Source organism: Patagioenas fasciata, chromosome 3, assembly GCF_037038585.1.
Source record: "Patagioenas fasciata isolate bPatFas1 chromosome 3, bPatFas1.hap1, whole genome shotgun sequence".
NCBI classification, from domain to species: domain Eukaryota; kingdom Metazoa; phylum Chordata; class Aves; order Columbiformes; family Columbidae; genus Patagioenas; species Patagioenas fasciata.
Genome location: NC_092522.1, coordinates 43,003,997 through 43,030,263, shown reverse-complemented (window position 1 = coordinate 43,030,263; position 26,267 = coordinate 43,003,997). Strand labels below are relative to the sequence as shown.

The window sequence follows — 26,267 nt, the reverse complement described above, 5'->3', positions numbered from 1 at the left end:
ACACAGTGTTCGCTACTGGTCAGAAAGCAAATTAATGTTAGGACTTTTGAAGGCATTTAAGAAAAAAAAAAAAGCTGAGGCAGGACAAGCAGCCAGCGCCTCAACAACAGGTTCTGACAGAGCTGGGAAAGGCAGCTTCATGTTAATGTGTGTACTCAGGGGAGACCTTTCTGGGGCACTCCTCTCCCCACCCCCAGAGGGAGTGACAGCATCCCAAAAACAGGCACTATAAACATGCCCAAGCCCAACAGTGTCCCCAATGGGCTGTAGATTTGATTTAGACTACAGGTTGGCTCATGGGAGCCTGTAACTCTTCCCTGACAGCATAAGTTCCTCACACTTTGTGTCTTGGTAGAATGCAAGTGGCACATGAGCCTTGTGGGTACTGGCAAACACAGTTCAGAGGGGACCAGTGGGACACCTGTGCAGCCCACCATGGTGGGAGACTCACAAGTCAGACTGTTAGGTCATTGTTCTCCATATTATGGAGTTACGTGAACTTTTAGATGCATCTTGTATGCTCTTCTGTTCTCTTGTCCCTAGCACAATAAAATAACCCTGTTTGTTTCAGAGGCATGCAGAATCAAGCCCACCATAGAAATCCACAGATTTCTGTTCAAGCTCAACAAATGCATTTTTAGCTAGAGATAATGTATAGCTTTATGAATGGATCTCATTAATTCTAAGTGGCAGGCTGCTAGGGCTCTGCAGTTGTTGTGCCTCCCTGTACCAATGCCAAAGATAGAAGCATTCAGGTAGTATTAAAGAGGATACAACAGAAAAGAACATCAGGTTTATGCCCCCTGTAAACATTACAACCCACAGTTATAGGATAAGTAAGGGAAGAAGTAGACGTCAGGTAGTCTGTTTAGGTAAAGCAAGCCTTTCCTGGGATCTTAAATGATTTCTTTATGCCTTATTTCTGCAGTTGAAAAATGAGCATAATTGTAAATGTATGTCTTAATCCTGTCAGAGACCTTTTCAAAGCCCTGTAGGATCTTCAGATGAAAGGTTCCCTAACCATATAAATCCTGTCATTGCTTGGATCCAGGTTTTATCGTTTCCTTCTTTTTCAAGTTTCATTTTGTTGGTGGTTATTCCTAACTAAGATCAGATTCTCATCTCGTGTACTTGCAGGTAAATAAGGAATTATTGCTGAATTCAGAGATGTTATAATGTATTAAGTTTCTCACTAAAGTATCCAGCCTCTAATCCTTGAAGTCTCTGCTGTTTGTTTCATGCAACATATAGTACCAGAGGCTGGTTGTACTCCCTTTCTGAAGACTGTATTTCTCCTCTGAAAACCCAAGCACATATTAGATATCTCACCTATACTGCCTAATATGATAATTTTACCTCCTTCCATTTATATAGAAACTCTTTAGAAATGTAGTCCCTTGCTTTCTTTGAAATTCTTTTCCTCCCCATGAATTCTCAAATCTTTTTCCTAGTCAGTACCATGAACTATCCCTTTTATTTACTGGCTGTCATTACCAACTGCCACTCCAAATCCTAACACATCTTTTTCCACACTTATCTGCATTAAACTGCAATTTGTCACTTCTTCTGGCTTGGCTTAAATCATGTAAATCCTTCTTATCTGATTGCATTGCTACTCATTATTTATGGTGCTATGCCATACACTGCTATGGGCAGACTGGGGAATCTTCTTTTGTATGCAGTTGTGGAGATCATCTTTATAAATAATGGAAAAGCTTACTATTGTGATTATACATCTTCCATGCAATATCTTTATATCCTTTGTTTCTGTAGCGCTGAAAAGACATCTCAAAGACACACATGAAGGAAACTTTGTCTTTTATCTGCATTCTCTCCATAGAAATTCTTGTTTCCTTAGACAAAAACAGAGAGCCTTGTTCATCTGGGAGTTCCTGTTCTCCTAAGAATGTATAATACGAAGACCTCAGTGCCACCCTTTCTCTAATTAAGGATGAGATGACCTGCCTGCTTAAATTTACCAAGCTGCATCTTATGCACCTTTTTCACAGCTTCACAAAAAGGGAAACTCGGGCTCTTAGAAGTAATACATCAGACATAATTATCAATGAATGTGTTTGAGATATTGCTACTGTTGATATTGCTAACAACACCAGTCCTTGTGACAGCTGAGGCAGTAGAGTCATGTTTTGCTGGAAGGGCAGGTTTCTAATAGGAAACTTTGAATTACTGAAGCAAAGTCATCTTCAGTCTTTCTGCACCTCAGCAAGATATGAGCATGACCTATGAGAATGAACCAAGTAACTCACCACTGCTGGTTCGCTCCCCCCTGGGGGCTCATGGCAACCTCATGCAGGCAGCAAGAACAATGGCAGCCTTGTCATCGATTATGATAGCAGAGAAGTTCCTTTAAGGAGGCTTGCCTCAGTGGTGCCACAAATGTATTTCCTGGGTTTTGTGGATCTGTCTGTAAGATCTGTTGATGCCAAGTCAGGCTGGAATATGAACAGAGCAACATATGGCACAACACATGCTTCGGAGACCACTACTGTACCACCTGAGTTTCATGTATTTAACTTAAAGAATGGAAAACATGGCCAAGCTGTGCAATGTTCTGTGGCTGGGACTATGCTGTGGTTTAATCCTGGTAGGCAGCTGAGCCCCACATGGCTTCTTGCTCATTCCCATCTGGTGGGATGGGGGAGACAATCAGAAGGGTAAAAGTGTGAACACCTGTGGGTTGGGCTAAAGTGAGTTTAATAGGTACAGCAAAAGCTGTGCACACAAGCAAAGCAAAACAAGGAATTCATTCAGTGTTTCCCATGGGCAGGCAGGTGTGCAGCCAATTCCAGGACAGCAGGGCTCCATCACATGTAGCAGTTACTTGGGAAGACAAAATGCCAAAACTCCAAGTTTTCCCCTATTCCTAATTCTTCCTCCAGCTTTTATTGCTGAGCATGATGTCACACAGTGTGGAATATCCCTTTGGTTGGTTAGAGTCAGCTGTCCCAGCTGTGTCCTCTACCAGCTTCTTGTGCACTCCCAGCCTACTCACTGGGGGGTGGGGTGAGAAGCAGAAAAAGCCTTGACACTGTGTTAGCGCTGCTCAGCAATGACTAAAACATGCCTGTGTTATCAATGCCGTTTTCAGTGTAAATCAGAAACACAGCCTCATACTAGGTACTATGAAAAAAATTAACTATCCCAGCTAAAACCAGTACAGACTATACGGTAAAGAGGAGCAGGAAATGTTCTGGGCACTGGCACTAATTTGTCCATTCTCCTGCATTGTTCATAATGTACCTGGCATGGTGTTGGGCCTCTGGACTGCTCTCCCAAACAAGTCCAGGCATGGCTTTTAAATTAGCATGGACAAAGGACTGTTGCCACACCATAGCAGAGGATGAGAATTACAGGGAAGGATGCTGGTCATTCTGTGCCAGGCAACAGTTTTTGCCTTGTTTAATTTACTAGATAGATACTTTTTCAAAAGGATCTTTAGATATAAAGCTGCACCGAGCAGAGAAAAGGGAAGGGGGAACTCTCTACTGTAAAAGGTCACTGAAGTGAGTCAAAATAACTGCTTGATTTAGGAAGGTAAAGGCATCTGACGCAAAGGAAGTAAGGAGATCTTGAAATTCATGGTAGCCATGAATTTCGATCTAACTGTACTTGCTACTCAGTACAGAAAAATAAGTTCTTATCAGAGTGAGAGAAGCAGAACAAATTTTTGCAATGGTGTATTAGAGGCATAAGTAAGGCATCTGCTGAAAATACCAGTAGGTGCATGTTTACATATCTGCAGATCCACTGTGGGCAAGACAGGATTTGCTAGCTGATCCCATGTTGTTCATGCTGGCCGTGTTGAAGGCAGTTTTGGTTTGGTCAGTTCATATGAAAATACCACTAACAATGATGTTTAAAGATGTTATGCCAAAAAAAGCGCTGAAATTTCATCCCCACACGTGACCTGAGTTAGACTGTTGCTGACCCCATCATAAATGCAGGTGCACTTCTGTGGTTGCGTGTGCGGGTATGTGGAGAGTTTCAGAAGCTGGGAAAAATCCTTCTTCTGCTTGAGGCAACATGCAGACTGCCCAGCCATGCAGGGCTGAAGTGCAGATTTCCCTCAGAGAGATTAGAAGGAAACAAAAGGAAAAGTAGGAACACACAGTCTGTTTGCGTGTCAGGAAACTTAGAGAAAGATTGTTTCCATGACAGGATGATTCTCATTTCTTTTTCATTATTTATTTTTTTTAAAGAACAGAATAAAGTTGCAGTGCCTTATGTTAATCTAGTAAATGCTGAAGTAGCAATATGACAGCAGAGGGACTGGGCCCATGTACATGCTGGTTTCAGTGTCGATACTCAGCACTGTCTTTCAACCGTACCAAATTACAGTGACAAAACTCAAAGCTACTGCTGACACAAACAAGACAAGAGGTCACTGAGCCATGGCCTGTGACCTGAGCATATTTCACATATTTCACACCAGATTTTACTGAATTTACTTTTCCTCCAATTGAAGAAGGGTAAAATCCTGATAAGGGCAAATTCTTTGAATAATATGATTGGTGTTTGGGTACAGTGCACTTACACTGCCTCCCATCATTGCTACAAGTGCAAATTAGTGCTCTATAGGATGAGGTTGGTGAACTGGTAAAGTTTTAGCAATTACACAAGAAAGAAGCAGTGAGACCTGCCAACACTAATGGTTTTGCTTTTTCAGTTGTTTTTACTGGTTTTCCAAATCAGCAGTAGCAGGAACAGCCATTGCCACAAACAACCCTGAGCGATCAGGCCTGAGTGTTTTCTAATTTATGCTAAAATGAAGCACTGAAACCTACGAGAGTTAGCTTTGTGAAAATAGAAAGAGAGGAGAATGAGACCTGTTTATACATGCTTCCTGACCAGCTTACACTGGCGTAATTTACCCAAGGTGTTGTGTTTTGTTTTCTCAGATGTGACTAGGAGACTTTCATTAAAACAATGTCCACTCGTACAGTTCTGTATCTGTCTCATTCTGGCTCAGTCTGTTTGTCTTGACCGCCTAGATTTCACATTAGCATGACCAGTTAATTGTCTCATGATCTGTAAGAAAGATCCTTTAAAATGCTTAACAAACTGTTTCTCCATTCTCTTGGCACTATAGAAAGGCTCCTACCTTTGCACCCATCATGAAGAAGTGTTTGAGAAGTCATACATTTTTTCGTGCTGCTGTATTTTGTGGCTGGCTACGGCACCAATGCACGCCTGCCACCATTATTTACAACTGTAACAGTGAGAAATTACAAACCGCACTCTTCATTAACCTCCACTAAGGCTGTTCCCGCAGCCGGTGATTGCTGTTACATTGATGGAGTGCTAATACAGCTCCATAGCCCTGGCTGGCCTGGCTCGCCCCTGGCTGCGCCGCAGCTCCTGCCTCCCACCACTGCCCAGCACACGTCTCCCAGACATCCTGCTCAAATGATTGATGGGGAAAGCAGCTCATAAAGGCAAGCGCAGTGCCCAAAGCAACAGCTGTCTAGCCCTGTCCCTGCAGTAATTAGATAAATGAACCCCAAACGAAATCTTGCAGGCAGGAGTAGAAGGAAGTGATAATATCCCCAGTGTCAATCTCCTATTGCTCGTGTTGCTTCATTCCAGCCTCTGTCTGCAGTTATTCGTGTTTGATGCAGATTTGACACAGCTCACATGTGTCCCACCTTCCATGCTCTTTTCACTGCCGCTCCTCCAGACAGACCCCTGCGGGCACAGGAGACACGGGGGTGTCAGTGGCTGGGGCTGGACTCCTGTTTTCTTTTTTCCCTTAGGGCACCAGTTCTACTTTGCAGAGTGTGCTGATACTTTGTCCTTCTCCACAAGAGTAAGAATGTAACAAAAGGTCCATGGTAGGTCACAAATTGAGTTTAGCTGGGGAAACCCTGGCAATTAGCAAATTTCCTCTTCAATAAATAGTTGATGTGTATATGGCGATGCACTAGATTAAAAAGGAGAAGGCAAAGGAACACAGTTCAGGCAGTTGAAATTGTAAGAGAGCTGATTAAAAGGTCTGTGCTTATTTTTTACAGTACAGAAGCATAGTGATATTATCGCAATTACCCTGTATTTTCCCTTGATGCTACTGAATGATACCCATGAAGGAACTCTTCAGTGCCAGTAATTCCAATTTAGAGATAAATCTGTGAAAAATGTATTTACATTACATTTTTATATATATTCAGAAAAGGCATATGCATTTAAAAAAGTATATAATTTAAATATACACACATATGTATGTATAAAATACATATACAGAAATAAAAAAAACCCACAACTGTCTTGAGGAAACCTAAACAGTGCAGCTCTGATTGTACTTCCATTGGTGGAACTGCACATCAAGAGTAATATTGTGAAATTCAGTGACTGTAAAACTCATTTGCTAACAGAACAAATCTTTGTAGGCAGGGACTGAAATCCAGAGGAGCACATGAGGGCCCTGTTGGATTGAATGGTTGTCTAATGCAGTCCTGTGACCTCACAGGAGAAAACTTACTAAAAAATGCTTCCAGTATGAGCAGAACTAAGAAGTTATATCCTAGAAGAGGCACAATAATCACACAGAGCGAATAGCCTTCTCTTTTATTCTTCCTCTCCGCTCTTAAGCTAGGCTAATTCTTGCTGAGTTCAGCCAGATTTGCATGAGTGTAAAATTAGATCAAAATTAGAGCCAGGTTGTTTGTTTTACCAACAGTGCATGCCTCAAGAGACTGCTTTTGTGTTTCCCCATAGAAACAGTCAGAGGTGCTTGTAAAGCTGGGCGCTGCCAAGACCTGATCGCTAGGATTCAAATAAGAATTTCTGGCAGACTGAGTGGTCCCATTAATCGCAAGTGGTATCTCTTAAACCCTTCAATTACAAGAGATTAGTGGGAAACTGTAGCATTGGACTAAAGGAGTAATGACACATAGGAATTGAAGCAGAAAACCTGCTTTCTTCTTTATAAGAAGAAGTTTATAGTTTATTTGAATATAAATTGCAAGCGTAAATTATTAGAGTTCTTAAACTTCATTGTTGTTTGGGTTTGTGGGTTGTGGTTTTTTTTTTTTTAATTTTTATTTTTGTGTGGTTTTTTTTTCTCCTTTCCCCAGATTAACCATACTTTATTTTTGCCTTCCCCAGAGCAGAACTGTAATCTTCAGCCTGTATGTTTCTTAAATTTAACTGAAGTATTTTAAGTCAATTAGGTTCCCGTGCTGTGCCACAGCTGGCTGAGTTACGTTCTTGCACTGCTTCCCACCATGGATTGCAGGGGCAAGCACGGATTCTGAGCCTCTCGCCGCCATAAATTGCATGAAGGACTGTGAAATGGCAGAGCAGGAGGCTGTGGTCTCCCATCACTTCTACTGCTGTAGCTCACTTGATTTACTCTTGTCACAACCACTATTGGGAAATGCTTTGCAGGAATCCTTGGTTTAGGTTACGTGCATAATAATGTTTAATAATGGAGTGCTCACCCAATGGCAACTGCCAGTCCTTTGAGCCCAGTAATGGCTGAAGGTATCTGTGTGCTCGCAGTGAAGCAAGCTGTCACTCAGCCTGTTGTACAAGTGGGGAGAGTGAAACAGAGATTGCATCACTAGTTCACAATTGTACTGCATCTGAGGCACAGCCATTCAGAGGGCTCCTAGCTCTGAGAGTCCCAGACCAAAAGCCTGCCTGCCTCCTCAGAAGATACATCTAGCTCAGATGTTTTAAAATTTGTTGTGTTCTCCCTAGTTTATTGTGCCACAGTTATGCATGCAGTTCTCTGAATCCCAATTTGTGTTTCTCAGGACTGAGGTTTGCTTGTGTCTTGCCTGCTTGTTGGGCTTTTGATATCGTCACAGCTCCCATGGCATTTAGTGGATATGTGTTTTGCACAGCCAGGATCTAATTGTCTTCTCAATTAATATAATGTAAATTAAGAGTAATTTGAAAGAGTTACACTGACATGAGACTGGACTGGGAGAATACTCTAGGGCAGGGGTGTCAAACTCATTTTCACCAGGGGCCACATCAGCCTCGCGGTTGCCTCCAAAGGGCCAAATGTAATTTTAGGACTGTATAAACATAAATACTCCTACATTTATACAGTCCTAAAAGGGTCTACAAATTAACAGATGACTTCAAATAATCTATTGCTACTGCTTGTGTTTGGGGTTCATCACACTCATGCTAACAAAAATAAAGATGGGTGCATGTGGTCTTTGCTGAAAACTGCCACATAGATTTGTGTGTGCTACTTAATTTGGGCCAGGGGCTGTGCTGCTCAGGAAAAGCATTTTTATTATGCTTACAGCAAAAAGAATAACTTTAGACAGCCTACAATGTAGGCACCTACATCTCAAGTAATCATTTGAGATATTTGTGGTGGTACAGAGAAAGCACCAAGCACTCGCATCTTATCTGGAAAGCAGGTCTGTAAAACAGACCACCTGAAATAAGTGCTGGAAGTGCCTGCTTCTCTCCATTGTCTACAAAGGGGTCAGACAACTGGCTCAGAGGGAGGCAGTTCCTGCAGGCTGCTCTAAAGTAAGGTGAGAGGAATCACGCATGATAAGCTGTGCTAGGGTGCACAGACATCTTCATGACAGCTGCAAACTAGCTTCAGAGCAAAAAGTGGTCCAGCTACCAGGATACCCACATGGAACCATATGATATTCCTCTGCTCTAAGACATGTGAACATGGTCTTTTCCATGCTAAATGAGTCTATTCTGTGTAGGCATGGTGCTTAAGGACATGGTGGACATGGTGGTGTTAGGTTAACAGTTGGACTTGATGATCTTATCTTTTCCAACCTAAGTGATTTACTGATTCAGTGAACTATTAAGTCTCAAAACAAAAATCCCCAATGCACAGGAAATACAAAGGTTCATGGCAACAGCAGTATTTTTCTTGAGAAATGTCTGTATTTGCCAGAGTTGAGGAGCCATATGGTCAGAAAATGTATACTGTTAGACAACTCCTGGGACTTCTGAGATGAGCTCTTTCTTTATAGGAGTTCATTCAGCTTATCTGATGCTTGTAAACTTTTAGGATTTCAGTTAAATTGGTCTTTTACTCCAGAGAAAGAGAAACCTGATGCCTCAGCCCCTATCACTATAGCTCTTGGAAGTTAGGAGGATTTGCAGTATTACTTCAGTAAAAAGTGACAGGTATTAATCTGATTTCGTGCGAACAGGTTGAAATCAGGACTGTAATAGAAGTAGTATAGCTGAAGTTAAAACTGAATGCCCATACAGTTTGAGGCTAAAAAGGGCTCTTAGACTGTATGTGAAGGGTTGTTAAATTTCACGTGATATCCATTCTTCAAAACCCAAAGAAACTTAGCCCTCAAGGCATTCAGTTGACTTTCCTTTGCACAAAAGGATCAAGGGTCTGGAGGACATCAATTCATACATGTAAACTTATAGGGAAATAGTTTCCTAAAGAAGGACAATATTTTATTTAAAGTAGTTGAAGAATCGCATTTATTAATCCTTTTGACATTGGCATCTGTTTAAAAATGTAGGAGACAGTAGAAAAAAAACAAAGGCATCCAAAGTTGAAAACAGGATATCGGATCAGTACTGATACTGCTCTTTGTTTCCCTGCTGCTCTAGGATTCAGTGCTGTGTTCTTTCCCTTCCCTGCTAACTTCACTTGTGCCTCCCTTCTGAGCTGCCAGGGGTCCTAGGGCTGGAATAAACATTCAAGCCTTGCCTCATTCATCTGGACTAAGCAAGGGTGTGGGCTGCCCTTGTCCTCAGTAGAAATCAGTTCTGCTTAGGGTTGGGTTTAAAAGAATGCCTTTGGCAAAATATTGGAAGTAGGTTTTTTTCCAGTTAGAGGTTAGATTTCATAAACAGCTCAGTTGAGGAGGCAACCCATTCACGCCCAAGCTGTGTTTTTCCTCTTTTCCTCAACTAATGCTGTAAAACTGAGATCATGTACGCAAATTTGTGAGTGTTTCACCATCTAATGACATGTTTTCCCAGGTTAAAATATGTGGAGTCAAATTACCACTTTGACTCACAGACATATAGAGAAAACATGTCATACATACTGAATAATCCTAATTAATCTCTGGTCTTATTCTGTTACCTTCAAAGGAGTTGTATCAAAAATTAATTTGCCAAGATTTTACCTCTCAAAGCAGCTGATTTATTTCCAGCTCAGGCCAACATGAAATGAGATCTATGTACAAATAGCACCAGTGTCAGTGAGGCTGACAGGAACCTCACTGTTGTCTAACTTTTAGGGCTACAACCTCCTCCTAGGGTGCATCTGCCATTCCAACCTGCACCCACCCTGTGCTAAGGTGACCATTTGTGGTCACTTGCATGCTAGCTGTGAGTGGGTTTGGTATAAGTGTCATGCAGTTAAGGAGCATCAAGATAAAAATTCTGTCTGGTTGGTGTGAAAGCCAGCCTATTCGAGGACAAAGTGTGTGCAGGTGTGGCTTGAGGCTGGAGCTGGCAGAAAGGTGATGTTTGGCTTGTAAAGTTCAGAAACTCATGTGTCTGCATGTGGTGAATTTGTGGGGAGAACTAAAGCCAGATGGATTGTCATCAGTTTTACTTACATCTAAATTACTTACTAACTGGGCCAAGGATGCAGTAGAATCTCATTAAAGCCATGAAGATGTATTTTTGTCTTAGGAATAACATCTTATTATGTAGCCATTTAATGAGTTCTGAGCTAACATGTTTTAACAAATCTTTTAGCGCTTATTACATTCCTCTCCCTTGATGATAATTTCAAACTCTGACCATTAAAACAGGGCCCTTTTCACAACTCTTTGATGATGACACTTGAAACCGAGCACATCATCTTTTTGCATTTGGCATAGGATTGGAGAGGTGTAAATTACAGATCTGGCTTTTATGTGCTTTTATTGATCAGACTGTTTTGTAGAAACTGCAGCAGTTCTGATACCTTAGCAGTCTAGATTACCTTTCAGATTTCTTAATTGGGCCACTGGGGTACAGTTAATTTTCAATTTATATTGAGAGTAAGACAAGGTGATGTAATACGTCATCACTGTACTTGCCTAACATCGACACTAAAACACCATGATGTACTTTGTAATTCCAAATACCTAAGTTGCTACGCAAGTAGATGAAAATGAATTCTAGCTCTATTCATTGTGTATTCTATACCACCTTCTGCCTATAATAATTCCTGTGTCTTCACTGACTTCCATTGAGACACTAGCAACAGCAAGCAAGTATGATTTAGTTGAGTGTAACCAGAAAGTTCATTCAACATACCAGTCTAGAGCATCCAACAGACTAATAAGATGCAGTCCTCTTTTTCTGTGTTTGCTGACAGGTCAAAGTCATGGTGCGCATTTCTTCCACGCTTGGCAGAGACACGTCTGAGTCCAGCTCTTTCTTAAAAGTTGACCCTCGTAAGAAACAAATCACGCTGTATGACCCGTTGGCATGTGGAGGCCAGAATGTTTTCCAGAAAAGGGGAAACCAGGTTCCACCCAAGATGTTTGCTTTTGATGCAGTTTTCCCCCAAGATGCATCACAGGTATGCAACATATGATCAGAATAGTTATCTCAACAATAACATGCATCAGAGCCAGATTTGGTTTTGTTACAACAGTAGTGTTTTCAGTGGAGTTAGACCAGGACTGAATTGGGCCCACCGATATAATCAATAATGAAATCAGTTTATTAAATTGGAGCTCGATAGTTGTGTGTTTTCATTATTCTTTACTGTCAATAATTGCTCCTAAAATTATACATGCAATAAACGTGCTAAATGGTGCCTAGTAGGCAAATCCTCAATATCAACAAGTTATTGTATATTATAAAATCTTATTATTTGCTGTACACAGTGATCTGATCAAATCTGCAGTTATCTAACGCAGTCCTCAATTCACTAAAAAGTCAAGGATTATTTATGCAGTGTTCTATTGTATGGTTTACAATAAGAGGATGGTGATTTTGGTCCACAAGTCTTTATTCATATGTATAAATTCAGATTTCTTATTTTAATTAGACTTCTTTGGTTTGATGAAATGTGTTACACAAATGTCATGAGGACGACAGTGGAAGAGTAAAGTAGCATTGCAAAGTATAATTAGAAAACAGTACTTTAAGGCTGTTTCTGTACTAACAAACTAAACAGAACTATGACACAGGGCCAGCTAAAGCACCGTCATATGATTGTATCATGAGGTCAGTCCCTGACCTAGTTCTGGTCCAGGCAACCGGCACCTCCCAGACTTATGCCTGGATGCAGTTCAAGGGCTGGCCTGGGAGCAGCCCATTTACTGGCCCATTTCGTTTACTATTAAAGTGATAGTCTAGAAATACCCATGAACTAGGTGAATTTACATGATTTATTATCAAATACGAAGTGCTTCACATAAAAGTCTAAACTGCAAATTCTGGTTTAGTTTCACCCACCATTGATAGGCAGTTGCTACAGAGGCACTGTAGACCATTCAGCCCGCTTGAACCTTAAATCTAAGAATGCCCAGGGTAAATTTGTGTTTTGTACTTCTTAAAATATTGCGACAGGCTTTGGCATGGAGTCTATGCTGCTGAAAGCTAAGAAGACTCCTAATAATGTAGAGAAAAATTAAGAAATGTCACCTAGCTAATACCAAAGAGGCTACTTGTTCACCTTATGTTCCTTACCCACCTGCTAGTGGACTTGAACTCTGTCCATAATTGGGCAAATAATAGAGCCTGTAAAAATTCCTCAGTATTTTATTATTTTTAAATCAAAGATCTATTTTAAAGTCCCCTAAACAGGCAGTTCTAACAAACCAGCCACATCTTCTTAGAGTATGTGTATTTTGTTTGAGTTGATGTTTCAGCAGATGAAACTTACTTGCCACAAAGCAAAGTCCTCCTTCATGTGCTCACAGCATTCATGTGCTCACATGAATGAGACAAGCAGGATTAGACTTTTTGATACTTCACCAGGAGCACTGATGACATTATGACCATTTTCCAGTGAAAGTACTCTATTGATTTTTCCTTATTATGGATAATTTTTTTTTTTTTTTTAAATACCTGTGACAGGCTGAAGTATGCGCTGGGACTGTGGCTGAGGTGATCCAGTCTGTGGTCAATGGAGCAGATGGCTGCGTGTTCTGCTTTGGCCATTCCAAGCTTGGTTGGTATTGCTAAATTTCCCTACTGAAGCAGCAAAGTGAATATTTTTAACCTGAGATTGCAAGTACACTAGATTGGAGAAAACGAACTTTCATTTATCTGTGTGTAGTAATTGTACTTGAAAGTGGTACGCTATGTGTGACCTTGTACTACACCTACACCTTATGCTTACATATCTATTCACTTTGCATATTGCCTAAATCAGGGGTGTCAAACTCATTTTCACTGGGGCTCACATCAGCCTGGTGGTTGCCTTCAAAGGGCCGAATGTAATTTTAGGACTGTATAAATGTAGGAGTAGTTCCATGTACACAGTCCTAAAATTATATTCGGCCCTTTGAAGGCAACCGACAGGCTGATGTGGCTCCTGGTGAAAATGCGTTTGACAGCCCTGGTCTAAATGTTGGACGGCATACTCTTTGAATTGGAATTTATCTCTAGTTGTTGCTTCCTTCCGTCCCCTGAGTACTATAGCCATTTTTAACACTGTCTGCAATTGTTAATGAATGATCCAACAGTGATCTACAGTTTTACCAGTGTGCTTGGTATTGGAGTCTTGTTTGCCAAAACACCACTTTTATCAAGCTGTGTAAAGGTTGTGAGTATGCCCTGAAGTACTTGCTGTTTCTGATGGCACTATTGAAGTGCCGTGTTTGGGCACTCAAATTTTTTGGTTTATATTCCATTCCCTGATTAGACACTCATTACTAACTTCTATCCTGTCTCCAATAAATCCTATTCTAATGGCTAACTGAATGTTACCAGTGGATCAAAACTTGCTCTTTGCAAATGCACCAACCTTTGAAGTATTAATGGAGAGGGGATAAAAAAGATCATTAACACACTAGTCTTTTGAAATGACTGGATTTCAAGAGTAATAATGTATTTTATTCATGCTTATCTAAAAATATTTTGAAAATGCTGTGTCTTTTAATGAAGAGGGTTTTATTATATGTATGCAATGATGTCCATTCTTACTGTCTCAAAGAAACACAGACATACACGTACAACTTACGATGATAATTCAGTTTTTCAAGTGATTAAGAGGATCAAGCTGTATCAGGCCACGATTCTCCCCAGTTATAGGCAACAAAAACTGGAGAGTACTGAATGCTGAAATGCCACCAGCTCTGGTACAATGAATGGAGCAGGGCCACTGGTCCAGCTAACCACAAGGACCCTCTGGGCCGTGCAGGAGTAACACTGGGATGAGCACGTGGATACATGGATTCTGTCACCTGCAACACATGGCATAGCAAGTAAAATGGAAAAGAAAGCCACTAGATAACAGTGTCTCACAAGTGCCCCAGATCCTTCAGAGAGGTGGTCTAGCTAGGGCTTTGCTGGAGCATGAGTTGAGTCTCTGTAGTTGCTTTGTTAACTGCACCACCACCATTCCACCAACCGTGGACACACCCAGGCCTTGCTAAAGACAAATGCATAGAAATATTTTCTTTGCTGATCTCTTTTAACATAGGAAATGAAACTAGGTAAAGTAGCCACAAGTACTTGCCTGAAAGGTTGTATACCTTTGTCATTTGGCTTATAAATTTAGGAGCTTTAGAAAACTTGTCTAAAAGCATTATATATAGTGACACTTAAAACAGTGTAAGAGAATATTGTGTCTGTTCTTAAGCAGCAAATTTTTACAGCAGAGACAAGCCAGAGCTATAATTGCAGAGTCAAATAATGGCAAACTAGGGGAAGGTTTTGACCCACTTACACACCAAATGACCTCATGTACCTGGTTTTTGTGTGGTTTTGTTTGTTTGTGGAGTTTTTAGTTTGGTTTGGGTTTTTTTCCCACGTATGAAGTTATATCTTCATGATCCTGGGACCATCTTTATGTCAGTCCCAACCCCAGCGTATGAAGAATGATATAGATAAAATGTTATTCAAAGAATACCATACACACAGTAACTAAAGCAGGGATTTTTAGAGCCCACAGCACTCCTGCTCTGCTCAGTTCCCCCCACTATTCACCCTCATCAGAGGCTGCAGTGTTGTGCGGTAGGGATCTGCAGTGCCCTGCCTGGGGGATGGGAGATGTCAGGGGAATGCACGAGGTAATGATTTTTGAAAGTGGAGTTTGTCTGTTGGTTTTAAATGCTCTCCGTTTTCCATGTACTGTTTGTCTGTCTGCCTATCTTTCTACCTTGCTAACTGTCCTTATTGTAGTGAAGAAGTTGTTTTCTTCAGACTGTGCAGGATAGTCTCTCTTGGCAGAAGGCTGTGAAGGTCCTGGGAGTGATGTTATCTTTTCTCCATCCCCCATTCCTGACAGGGAAGTCATACACCATGATTGGGAAAGATGATTCCATGCAAAATCTTGGCATAATCCCTTGTGCCATTTCCTGGCTCTTCAAGTTGATTAATGAACGCAAAGAGAAGACAGGAGCTCGTTTCTCAGTCCGAATTTCTGCAGTGGAAGTGTGGGGGAAAGAAGAAAATCTGAGAGACCTGTTGTCAGAAGTGGCTACAGGCAGCCTGCAAGATGGCCAGTCACCAGGTGTCTACCTTTGTGAAGACCCCATTTGTGGCATGCAGGTGAATACAAGGTTCATTTTACATTGAAACAAATAATCTGACTGTTTTTTCTTTGTTTCCTGAGTTATTGAAAAGGTTCAAATTCAAGAGCTACTCAGAGCATAAAGTTTATAGACTTGAGAGTGTTTACTTTAAAACATGCAAGATCTTTATGACCTGCAGCTGCAGGGCCATCTGCTGTCCTGGCCTAAATATTTGTACCTCTGGTATAACTGATGTTGAGCAGGGTCTTGTGTTTGCAATAAAATGTGAAAACTTTCAGTGCAAACAAAAATTCACTTCATTCTGAAAAAAAAAAAAAAAGTGTGATCTCTCTTTTGTAAAACCACAAACTAAAATATTTACAGTACTGCACAAATAGCGGGAGGCCATTAATATGGCTGTTTATCTCTTTATAAACTACATTATTTATAGCATTCGCATTAGCAGTGTTGCAGGAAGCATTAATCGCTACTTATTAATTGCTGCCAAGAAATAAATTCCTGAGCTGGGCAAGCCAAGAATAACTTGAACTCTTCTCAGATTTGGAGGTTTAGCAGGAATGAATAGAAGGCTCGTGTATTTCCTGGGTAACCACTAGAATGTCTCAGCAGCCCTATTATTTTCCCCCTCTTGGTTTGAGGGGAAAAAGGCCTATTCTTCCATTTTGCTGTCTGTAGGGGAATGAATTTGATTTTTGTATGAGTGGATGAAGAGGAAGAAAACCAGCATGATGGAGCTTGAATACATTCTTTCAACCTTAAAGGCAAAGGCTACTTCCATGCAGAACCTGCAGAACACTGCCTATCCAAGGATGGGGAATAGAGGGAGGATAGAACAGACCTACAGGGTCATGTACCCTGTTTGGAGCTCCAAGCATCTAGAAATTGATTCACATTCACAGTAGTCATGAATTGTGAGATTTTAAACAGCAAGTAATAAATTTTGGTTTTTATCTCTTTGTTGTTCAAGCCTTTTGGAAATACTTAGATCATATTTTCCATTCTACATGAGGACTACAAAGTTGCGTCTTGATTTAAAATAACAATTAGGGCTTTCATTTTCACTTGACTCCTGGCTTTAGTGATACTTACGGTATCATGAGAGATCTTGGCCTCTGGTATCCAGTAATGGGTGCAGTCTAGTAAATATAAGTTGGTAGACTTGAGTCTTCACAGTTCCCATCAGGGTGATAGGTGGGCCAGTTAAGATCTGAATTAGCATATGTATGTTACATATGTTACATAGCTGTGTAACAACTAGCCTCTTTGTAGAGCTTAATTCCTTACTAAGGTACAAGCACAATAGCAATAATAATAAATATGCCATTATTTTTGCTTATTTTCATATAGATACAGACAGAACAGCCACATACAAAATGACTTATTTTAGATCAGTGGAGAGAAGATAGATAGTTTCATGAGATGTCTATGTATCTCTGCAGTGCAAAATACTGAATTAAATTGCAAGATAAGACTTTTTATGTGTGTTCACAAGACATAGTGACATTCTGGAGTCATGTATCCTACACCTGAATTCTCCAAATCCTCAGATGAAAGGAGGATATTGTAGCCATATAGATATGCAAAATTACCAGTGTGTATAGAAAATGAATAATCACCATATGTCATACTATCTGTCATTAGGCCTTTCCAAGTATGCACATTTTCGTGTTGCTTACATTAGTGAGATCATCCCACAGACTGGACAGCCTTCTGCTTGCCTTGTTAACTCCTTCCTGTCCCCTCCCTCCTTCTAGAGAGACCTTAGCCTTCAGCTCTGTCACCCCATCCCATGCACAGCCTCAGCTTTATCCCTCCTCGAGTCCATAAATAGTCACAAAGAGAAGATGGGAGCGCTGTCTTCTTTAGGAGAACTTAGCTGTGTTACATAGCAGGGGAACAAACCCTGAGAATGGGAGTTGCTCACTATTTTTACACCAGATAAAACAAGTCTATTCCAAAGGTTATGCACCTGCTCTGCATACTGTCTGAACTAATGCCATCAGATTGCACTGTCACAGATCCCTGCCACAGACAGACTAATCTTAGGTGACATGAAACACGCATGTTTCCCAGTGTTATGGAGGGTTAATAATGTCTGCCCTCTTATGCTGTCTATCACTTTGAAGAGATAAGAGCAGGCTGGTGACTGGGATTGAGGTCCAGCAAATGTGAATGTAGGTGCATTAGCTGCCGTGTTCCATTTAATGGATTGCCATGGATTCTGAGCAGGTACCTAAGCCAGTGGTATGAAGGGACAAGAAAATGGCTTCTCTTCTGGACTTCTCCACACATGCTGTGGGGCTGAACACAAGCTTCATCCCTGTTATCTCCCAGATGTATCTGTGGACTGCTCCCTTCTAACACTTTCTGAAGGGCAGTGCGTAGTCCTGCACCTGCCAGTCTCCACCAACTGTTGAGTTTGGGACTGACATGTCTTCCACAAATTTTTCTTTTTTTTTCACTTCTGCCAATTCCAGGGAGGAAAAAAAAAAAGGCAGTAAAAAAAATGAAAATAGTTAATAATTAATAAGCACAAATAGCTTACAATTCTAGGAAAAGTAAGGAAACAAATTTATGCATTTGTCCAGCCTATAGGATGATTTCCAGTTGCTGGGATTTATGTTTAACTGCCACCAGAGGTACCCCAAATGAGAACCTCAAAAGCCTGGATTCAGTCGTGGGGCTCTTTGGAGGGCATAGATTGTTGCTGCCAGTGTCAGGAGGGTCTCATTCTATCAGGCACCTCCTCTTTTTTGGCTGCATCAGAAGCCAGCATATCCACAGTGTGAGCTGACTGTGGGGAGGTTTTCTGGTAGTGTTGACTTGCCTGGGAGTTTCTAGGTCATTTCTCCCTTGTGTTACCCCACAGCTTCAGAACCAGAGCGAGCTCCGCGCCCCCACAGCAGAAAAGGCCGCCTTCTTCCTCGATGCCGCCATTGCCTCGCGCCGCAGCAGCCAGCGGGACTGCGACGAGGAGGATCATCGCAACTCCCACATGCTCTTCACCCTGCACATCTACCAGTACCGCATGGAGAAGAGCGGCAAAGGCGGAAGTAAGATGACCCTTTGCTCCCTTCTGTTTTCCCTAAGACTGCCTGGAAACTGGCTTTAAAAAGGCCTTTAAATAATATTCTTTAGTGGCGAAAATTAGCAGAGTTCTCCATTGAGCATGGAGTGAGGCCATTCATACCAGCAGACTATCCACGTGCCTGGTCAAGACCTACCATAGGCCATTAGAGACCACTAGGGATGATTACCATCACTTGTCAATTTAGTTGCCATTGTGGAGATACTATTGCGGTTAGCCTTCAGCACTGTGTGGGACTCTGTATCTCAAAAGGAAAAAAAAAGCGCTTTTCCAATTGGCTTTTAGTATTGTCTTTACTGGTAATGTTGAGGTCATACATTAAAATATCATGGTGACGGGAATTCCTTGCCACCCTTACAGTAGCTGTTCCTCTTCGGCACCTAAATAGCTGATGTTGGCAATACATAAACTGTACCCTTTCTTGAAGACAGAAGATATTTTAATTGCTGGCCCAACTACATGTGCACAAAGGACTCTTGGTTCTTTACAAAGGCTCTGGGCTTTTCAGATGAGCTTGTTCCCTCTGTTTGCCACAGATACTTTCACTGGCTTATGTCTTTATTTCCATCTTCCACTTGCAAATGAGGAAAAGACGCTTCTATGTCTACTTATGTGTTTCTGTTATTTTCGAAGATTTCATTTGACTCACACCATTTATATTTTTTTATTATATTTATCTTCTGTCTTAAGTCTCCCAAATTGTTTATGACTGGAGATATACAGAAGGTTGGATTTTTTTGGTGAGTTTCAGTGATAAAAGTTTTGTATAAGAAACACCCTCACCGGAAAACTTTAACATTAAACTTCTTTTTTTTAAATAATCATTTTTTACAAGGACAAAATGTTTGTTTGAAAGACACCAGAGACCTCTGCTTCTTTAAATTTGTGGGCTTAAGCAATGCTGCAGAAATAGCATATGTTTCAGCTCCTGGCTCTGCATAGGTTATTTGTAATAATGAATAGATTGCAAGCTATGATGTGTAGTGGGTGAACACCACTGCAGTATTAATGTCTAATGTTTGAATGCAGGAAATTTACATTGGCTGTACGCAGAAGAGAGAAAAACAGAAAGTTGCTCTAAATGGAAATGCATGTGTTTAAGTAATAACCCCTGTGGAATTGGCAGGCAGAAATCTCAATTAACTAAAGGTTTATTAATTAACCACCCTGCGGTAGAAAGGAAGACTGTGAATGCTCATACAGACTGGTTCATAGGAATAAAGATGGCTGGTTTTGAGGCAATTATTATTACAATTATTTAATGCTCCATGCTTTCTACTGCATACAAGTACATGTACACACAAACGTTTTCTACTATTTTCAAGTGCAATTAATAAAAGGGAAAAAAATATTTTCCTGCAGCTGTAATGACTCTTTTCAAAAAACAAGACATGATCCTGTCGAATTATAATATGGCATGCTTTGCCCCCTGCCTTTAGTTATATCTTTGTCTCATGGCCATACCACCTCCTGTCTTCGAGTTCCCATATTTGAGTGGCCTCACAAGCCAGGCAGGGTCAGATCTCACTGATAATTGAATGAGGGGGGAATTCCAGCTGCTCAGAAAGGGCGCCTAGTGATTATCACTGTCTCCTGCTGTAATGAAGGACTTCTCAGAAAAAAAGAAAAAAGAGATAGAAGAGATATATAGATTCCAACAACTGGATTAAAAAAAAAGGATGGGGGGGGGGGGGGGGAAAGAAACAAAAGAAACAAACAACAAAAAAGAAACACGTCTTTTAAAGGATAAGAGATTAAATGGTTGGGTAATGTATGATTTTGGTAAAAAATGACTGTTAGAATAGCATTGATACTGTACTTTCCTCCTTGTTAGACTCATTACCAGGAATGCCATGGAGCAGGCTTAGCACCACTGAAATAAATGGCATTGTGGCAGAACTGGCACGGTCATTTTTCAGCTGTCACCTCAGCAAAGTCTCTGTGGCCATAGACAAAAACCAGTATTAGGATGTTCCACTTATTTTCTCTGTAGTTGCCAGGCATATTAGTAGTGAACTTGCCTAACAAAGAGCTTCATTTTCAGATCAAGCAAGTAGATCTTCCATCCTAAAAATATCTTACTTTGACTTGTCAATGAAATAAGAAGGAAAGATCCAGTAATTTCTCTTATTCTGTATTTCCTCAGCCTGTGTAACAGCAATATGTATGGAAACAATATGAATGACATTTTGAAGGGTAGTGATTTCTTTAATTTTCCTTCGTTTCCCCGGTGTCTGGTAATCTTAGCAACAGAAACATTTATTATATGTAATTCAGTAAAGTCCCCTGCAGTCATTTTAAGTAGCAACTAAACACATTTCTTTGTTTTTCTAAGGAAATCATTGGGGAATACTCAAAAAAGTTAGTTTCAGCTTTCTGAGGGTAGCAGTCTTATAGGACTTAGAGACTCTGAAGTCTGTGAGTTTCAAGGACTCTTAGAGGGGAGGCAGAAGTTCTCCAGGAGCAGTTTAGAGGAGGTGGAGGTGCAGCTGCCTGGATGGTCCCCCAGGGCAGCCCAACTTTCCGCAGGGAGTGCAGGAGCCCGTAGTGCGTGTGGATACTTCCCCAGCAGATGTATCCCACCACTTCCCACCACTGCGACCACAGTGGTGAAACCGCTGTGGATGTGTTTAATGAGTTGTCATGTCATATAATCTGTGGACTGTTACAACGTTTGGAATGTCTAGCCACCAGTGTTAGTTTTAATCAGACATTTATTCTTCACTTCTCTTTTGTGATACTCAGCGTGACAACCAATACTCCAGTATAATTTAATACATGGAAGTCCTGTGTTGCCTGATACCTGATATAGCTGAAGAACTAAAAGGGCTTATAAAAAGCAGAAGTAACTGTATTTTAAACAATTGTTGACAGAGATATTGGCTACATTTTTTGCAATATTATTCTCAAATCCCATAGCAAAAACCCCTTTCACATTAAAAAAAAACTTTCTTCTTTCTTCATTTTTCATTTTTTCTCTCTGCTTTGCTTTTCTTTCATTTTCTTATTGTTTCTTCCTCTTTACTGAGCTTTCTTTTTTTCTTTTATCATAAAAATCTACTCATTATTATTGTTGTTAATTTTAACTAACTGTCAGCTACAATTGGAACAGAATTATAGAGTTGTATATAACGCATTCTACAGAAAGACAGTATATTTTTACAGAAAGGTTTGTGTCATGCAAGACACCAGGTAGTAGCAATAAGCAGTGAGCAGTGTGTTTTGCAGTGCTTGCAAAATTAAATCTCTCTCTCTCTATTTTTTCAGTGTAGGTTAACAACTTTTAAGTTGCAGGTAACAGTTATATACACCTTTAGTGGCTGAATGTTTTCTGTATTGATATACATTATCGTAGTAGACTATGAGCAAGTCTGCAAAATTATATTATCACCTGTCAGCTTTTTGCCACTATGTAGAAGTTTCAAAAGTGTCTTCACATGTCTATGTGAACCTGTTTCCTTCTACCTCCTATGGCACATACATGCCTGTAGAGCATGGCATGGCACCACAGCTACTGAATGCAGGGTCATTGAAAAAACATGCTTGCGGTTGATGAGACATTTCCAAAGCAATTAAACATATCTGGAAAGCTTGTTTCTAAGGTTTCCATTGTGTAGTTGCTCCCATCACCATCTTTGCTTGTTGAACTGGTCTCTCCTCACCACAAATACTTATTTTTCCAGATGCTTAAGTTGAGGTGCTGTGTCAAAATGTCTGTGAATGTATTTGCATAGAGGGAAACTCAGATGTCAAAGTATTTCCATTCCTATTCAAGTTATGTTCATGTCCTCAAACAGTACTCGTAACTTTTGAGTTATGATCCTAGAAATAAAACTTCATTTTCCTACAGATTGCTTCTTACCTAACTGTTGAGAATAGGGAGAAGTGGTCAAAGATCAGATTAAAAAAATACAAAAAAAAATAAAAGGCAAAAAACCCCACAATGACAAAACAAACAACCAAACAAACACACACCAAAAAAACAACAGCTAGGAAGTTGTCTTGAGATAACAGAGAATTAGAAGCTCTTCTGTAAAGCCTACATAGTCTTTATGTTTGGGTTCATAAGGAACCATAGGTTTTTAATGAGAGCAAATGTCTGTTCATCTTGGTGTTTGTGAGGTAGTATCCTTTCAATTTAAATGTAGAGATATTGATACAGAGTGAACAAGGAAAAAACACAGGGACCCACTGCCAGTTTTACAGAAATTATTTTCAGAACAGAGCAGCATTTCAATAATCCACTACCCATGGCATGGCGAACCTTTTGTTAGCCCAAATTATGACATAGAAGTATATAGACTTAAAGCAAAATTGAATGTTCCACAGGTGCCACAGTTTCTTCTGAAGATACAGTATTCAAGATGGGAAAGATAAGAGAAAGGCTGAAGTTACCACAGGACCACTGCTCACCAGGCAGCAATCTCCAACCTGTAGTTTTCCAGATAGAGGAACAGTAATTACAGAGACAGAAACTGGGCCAACTCAGGTATAGGCTAATAGAGCTACATTTAAAACAAAACGACAACAAAAAACAACCCCACAGTGGTGACTTCCACAGAATTAAACCTGCAGGTGCCTGAGTACTGAAAAGCTTGGCACCTTTTAAGCAAGTCCAGAGTGGACAGCAATGTACGGCAATAAAGGCTGACAGTGAATTAACAGGAACCCTGCAGTTTGTCACTGCTAACATGAATTAGCAAAGGTCTCCTGATTGTTTCGTCTCTGCAAGTTGTGGTGATGTTTGCTTTCCCAGGAAGCTGCTTTTGGAGGCACATGCTCACTGTTTGCTTTCTTTGTTTATGGCAGTGTCTGGAGGTCGCAGTCGCTTGCACCTTATCGACCTGGGCAGCTGCGTGAAAGTGCTCAGCAAAAACCGGGAGGGAAGCTCTGGCCTCTGTCTCTCATTGTCAGCACTGGGCAATGTCATCCTCGCCCTTGTCAATGGAAGCAAACACATCCCCTACAAGTAAGTAGTCTTCTGTGTTGCACCTAACGAGAAGATGCTTGCAGGCAGTCTGCATATCTGGGCCTGAGGCAGACGTGGGGTAAGTGGGGGGATTGTCTGCTGGGGTCACCACAGCCCTCTTGAGGTACAGCAAAACCTGCCTGGGGTCCAGTGACACCTGTTCTAACCTCACATCTGCCACCTACACTGTATTTAACATTCAGGTTTCACAGGAAGAAGCTTGCTGAAATATAACCCAGGTGTCTTAAAGATCTTAAAGCTCAAAGTTCAGTGTATTAGGATTTTTTCTAGGACTGTTCAAAGATTAATTTAATGTTTCAAAGCATCTGAGAGCCACTTTCATGTTAGCTCCACAGAGACAAATGTTGCTGCCATAATGCAGCACTATAGAGAAAATTATTTTGTGGTCCATTGTGTGGAATTTAGTACCTTGAAAATGCACGTCACAATAAGCATGCATGTTTGTTGTGAGATTCTTTCTGTTATGCAAAGTTGCTTTCCAGTTTATTTTTGTATGGCTTGAGTCTCCATGTCAGCCTTTCATTTGCAAAAAAAGAAGTAGGCTTTATTTGTCACACTAGACAAGTGGCCTTTGCTACTGCAGGTAGCTTCTGGGAAATTAGAGGAATTGCTCACCTAGTGGATATGTTTTGTACTCATTTCTCTTCATCATTGTCTCACACCATTTGTCATGTGTGCAGGTCTGAAAGCAAGTTTGGATTCATTACCCAACCCAGGCAGTCAGACAACCTTCCTACTCAGAAATTTCTGATTTTATGGATGGTATTGCTTTTCTCTAGCTTAAAGCCTAGGGAGCAGCAACTGGTGTCATGGGAAGGGCTCACTGTAGCATCTTGTAATCAAACTACCAATGAAGGTCAGCATTCATGAAGGACATGTATATGAGTTCTGGAGTTAGGAGCAATAGGATGACATGAAAAACGAACCAAGTCATTCATGGATTATATTTCAGTCCATGTATTTTACCCTCCTAGTCATGTTAAAGACTGTAAACGTGATTATTTTCTCATATTCATTCAAGATTGCAAGGTATTGACAAGTTTTACTTGTTTGGTTTTGTCTTCATTTTGGAAAATAAAGATGAATTGAGTTCAGTTACAATTTTGTTTTTCTTCTAACATTTATTTTGAAAAATTATTTGGCAGTCTAGACTTAAAACATGCTCTCTGGAAATATTCTTGTTGCTGGAATTCAGTCAGACTGGAATTCAGTTAAGGGCCAACCACATTTGTATGTGTAAACATTCATGAAATGTTTTGTGGCTTGTACACCTAGTCATAGTGTGAAAATACTAATAGCTTGAACTCTGCATTTCACAAAGGATAGCTCAAACTATGGTCATCAAAACCCTGTCTTCCTTCCTGATGGATTTTATGGACTTGAGGGAAGGCAGACTGTAGGAATAGAAGAAATATGTTAATGATGCTTCCTAGGTTAGAACTAAGCATACAGGGAATAGCTACCAAATACAACAGCTGTCTTTCCTGGCAATGCCTGGCAGGGAGGAAAGCATTACTGAACATGTCTTCTACTTGCTGCACTACCAATTTCTTCTGTGATTCCCAGCTGTTGCATTTTTGAGCTTACACAGCCAGAGGTGCCAGCACACTTGCTCATAATTGTTTCTGTACTACTGAAAGAAGATGAAAGCTCTCTTCAGGCCAGCACCTCCTCTGGAATTTACTAGGGTAAGAGAAGATAGTGTAGAGTGTAGGTATAGAGAAGTGGTTCATCATGTCTAAATCAGAGGTGATGTGTCTGTTTGAAAGGAGGACTTTAAGAATGTAATTTGAAAAAAACATGTTGGCATATTTTGGAGCTAATTCTGTCCACTTCTTGCTTAGAAGAGTGGAGACAGCATTTTTTCCCAAATGTGGTCTATTCACAAGGAATGGAAACAAGAGACTTGGTGGCTAGGTGAGTGCAGGCACTGTTTGCTCAGTGATCCAGCGTTACAGGTGTGTGCTGCTCCTTGGTGGATAAGAGAGGAAGGGGGAGAGAGGAGTGTGCACTGCCTTGTAGAAGAGTCTGAGCTTCCCATAGACTGATGTGATATGTGTTCAGCAGCATCTCTTGTTTAGAGCAGTAGCTAGCCTATCTAGCTGAGATCATTTGCCTTTATTTAGGGGTGTTCTCTTTCATTATCAGGGATAAAATTATAATTTTGATAACGACCTTTTTTGAGTGGGAGCGAAAGAAAACGTGTGGTTTCTTATGTGCCAGAGCTGCACACTGTGTGTGTGGTCTGAGCAAATTTCCATAGAGCAGCAGACAAAATGGAGCATCTTTTCTTTATCTGAGCTATTAAACAGTCATTAAGAATTTTATGGCTGCCTGTCAGTAGGCACTTCATGGCTTCCTGGGAGCACAGAAACTCACCATTTCATACACAGCAGATTTTCTCTTACTGCAGAAATTGAGTTCTCTCAACTCTGAGAGGCTGCAGGCTCTTAAACTCCCTTCAGTGCTGTATCCAGCTTTATCTCCGCAGGTAGTAGTTGAAGGGAAAAGGTTGTTCAGTTTCATAGCTGGTATAAGCAGATGCTACTGCTTT

The 26,267-nt window shown here is 40.7% G+C and overlaps 1 protein-coding gene across 1 annotated transcript in view; it reads left to right on the top strand.

The window, feature by feature from the left end:
* The window catches only part of KIF26B (kinesin family member 26B), a 301,610-nt gene that overhangs the window by 221,745 nt on the left and 53,598 nt on the right, over nt 1-26,267 (top strand). Inside the window, exons 6-10 of the mRNA XM_065834763.2 lie at nt 11,297-11,503; nt 13,012-13,105; nt 15,389-15,651; nt 18,505-18,688; nt 23,533-23,692. Coding sequence (XP_065690835.1) covers nt 11,297-11,503; nt 13,012-13,105; nt 15,389-15,651; nt 18,505-18,688; nt 23,533-23,692 — 908 coding nt within the window. The remainder of the gene's footprint in view (nt 1-11,296; nt 11,504-13,011; nt 13,106-15,388; nt 15,652-18,504; nt 18,689-23,532; nt 23,693-26,267) is intronic.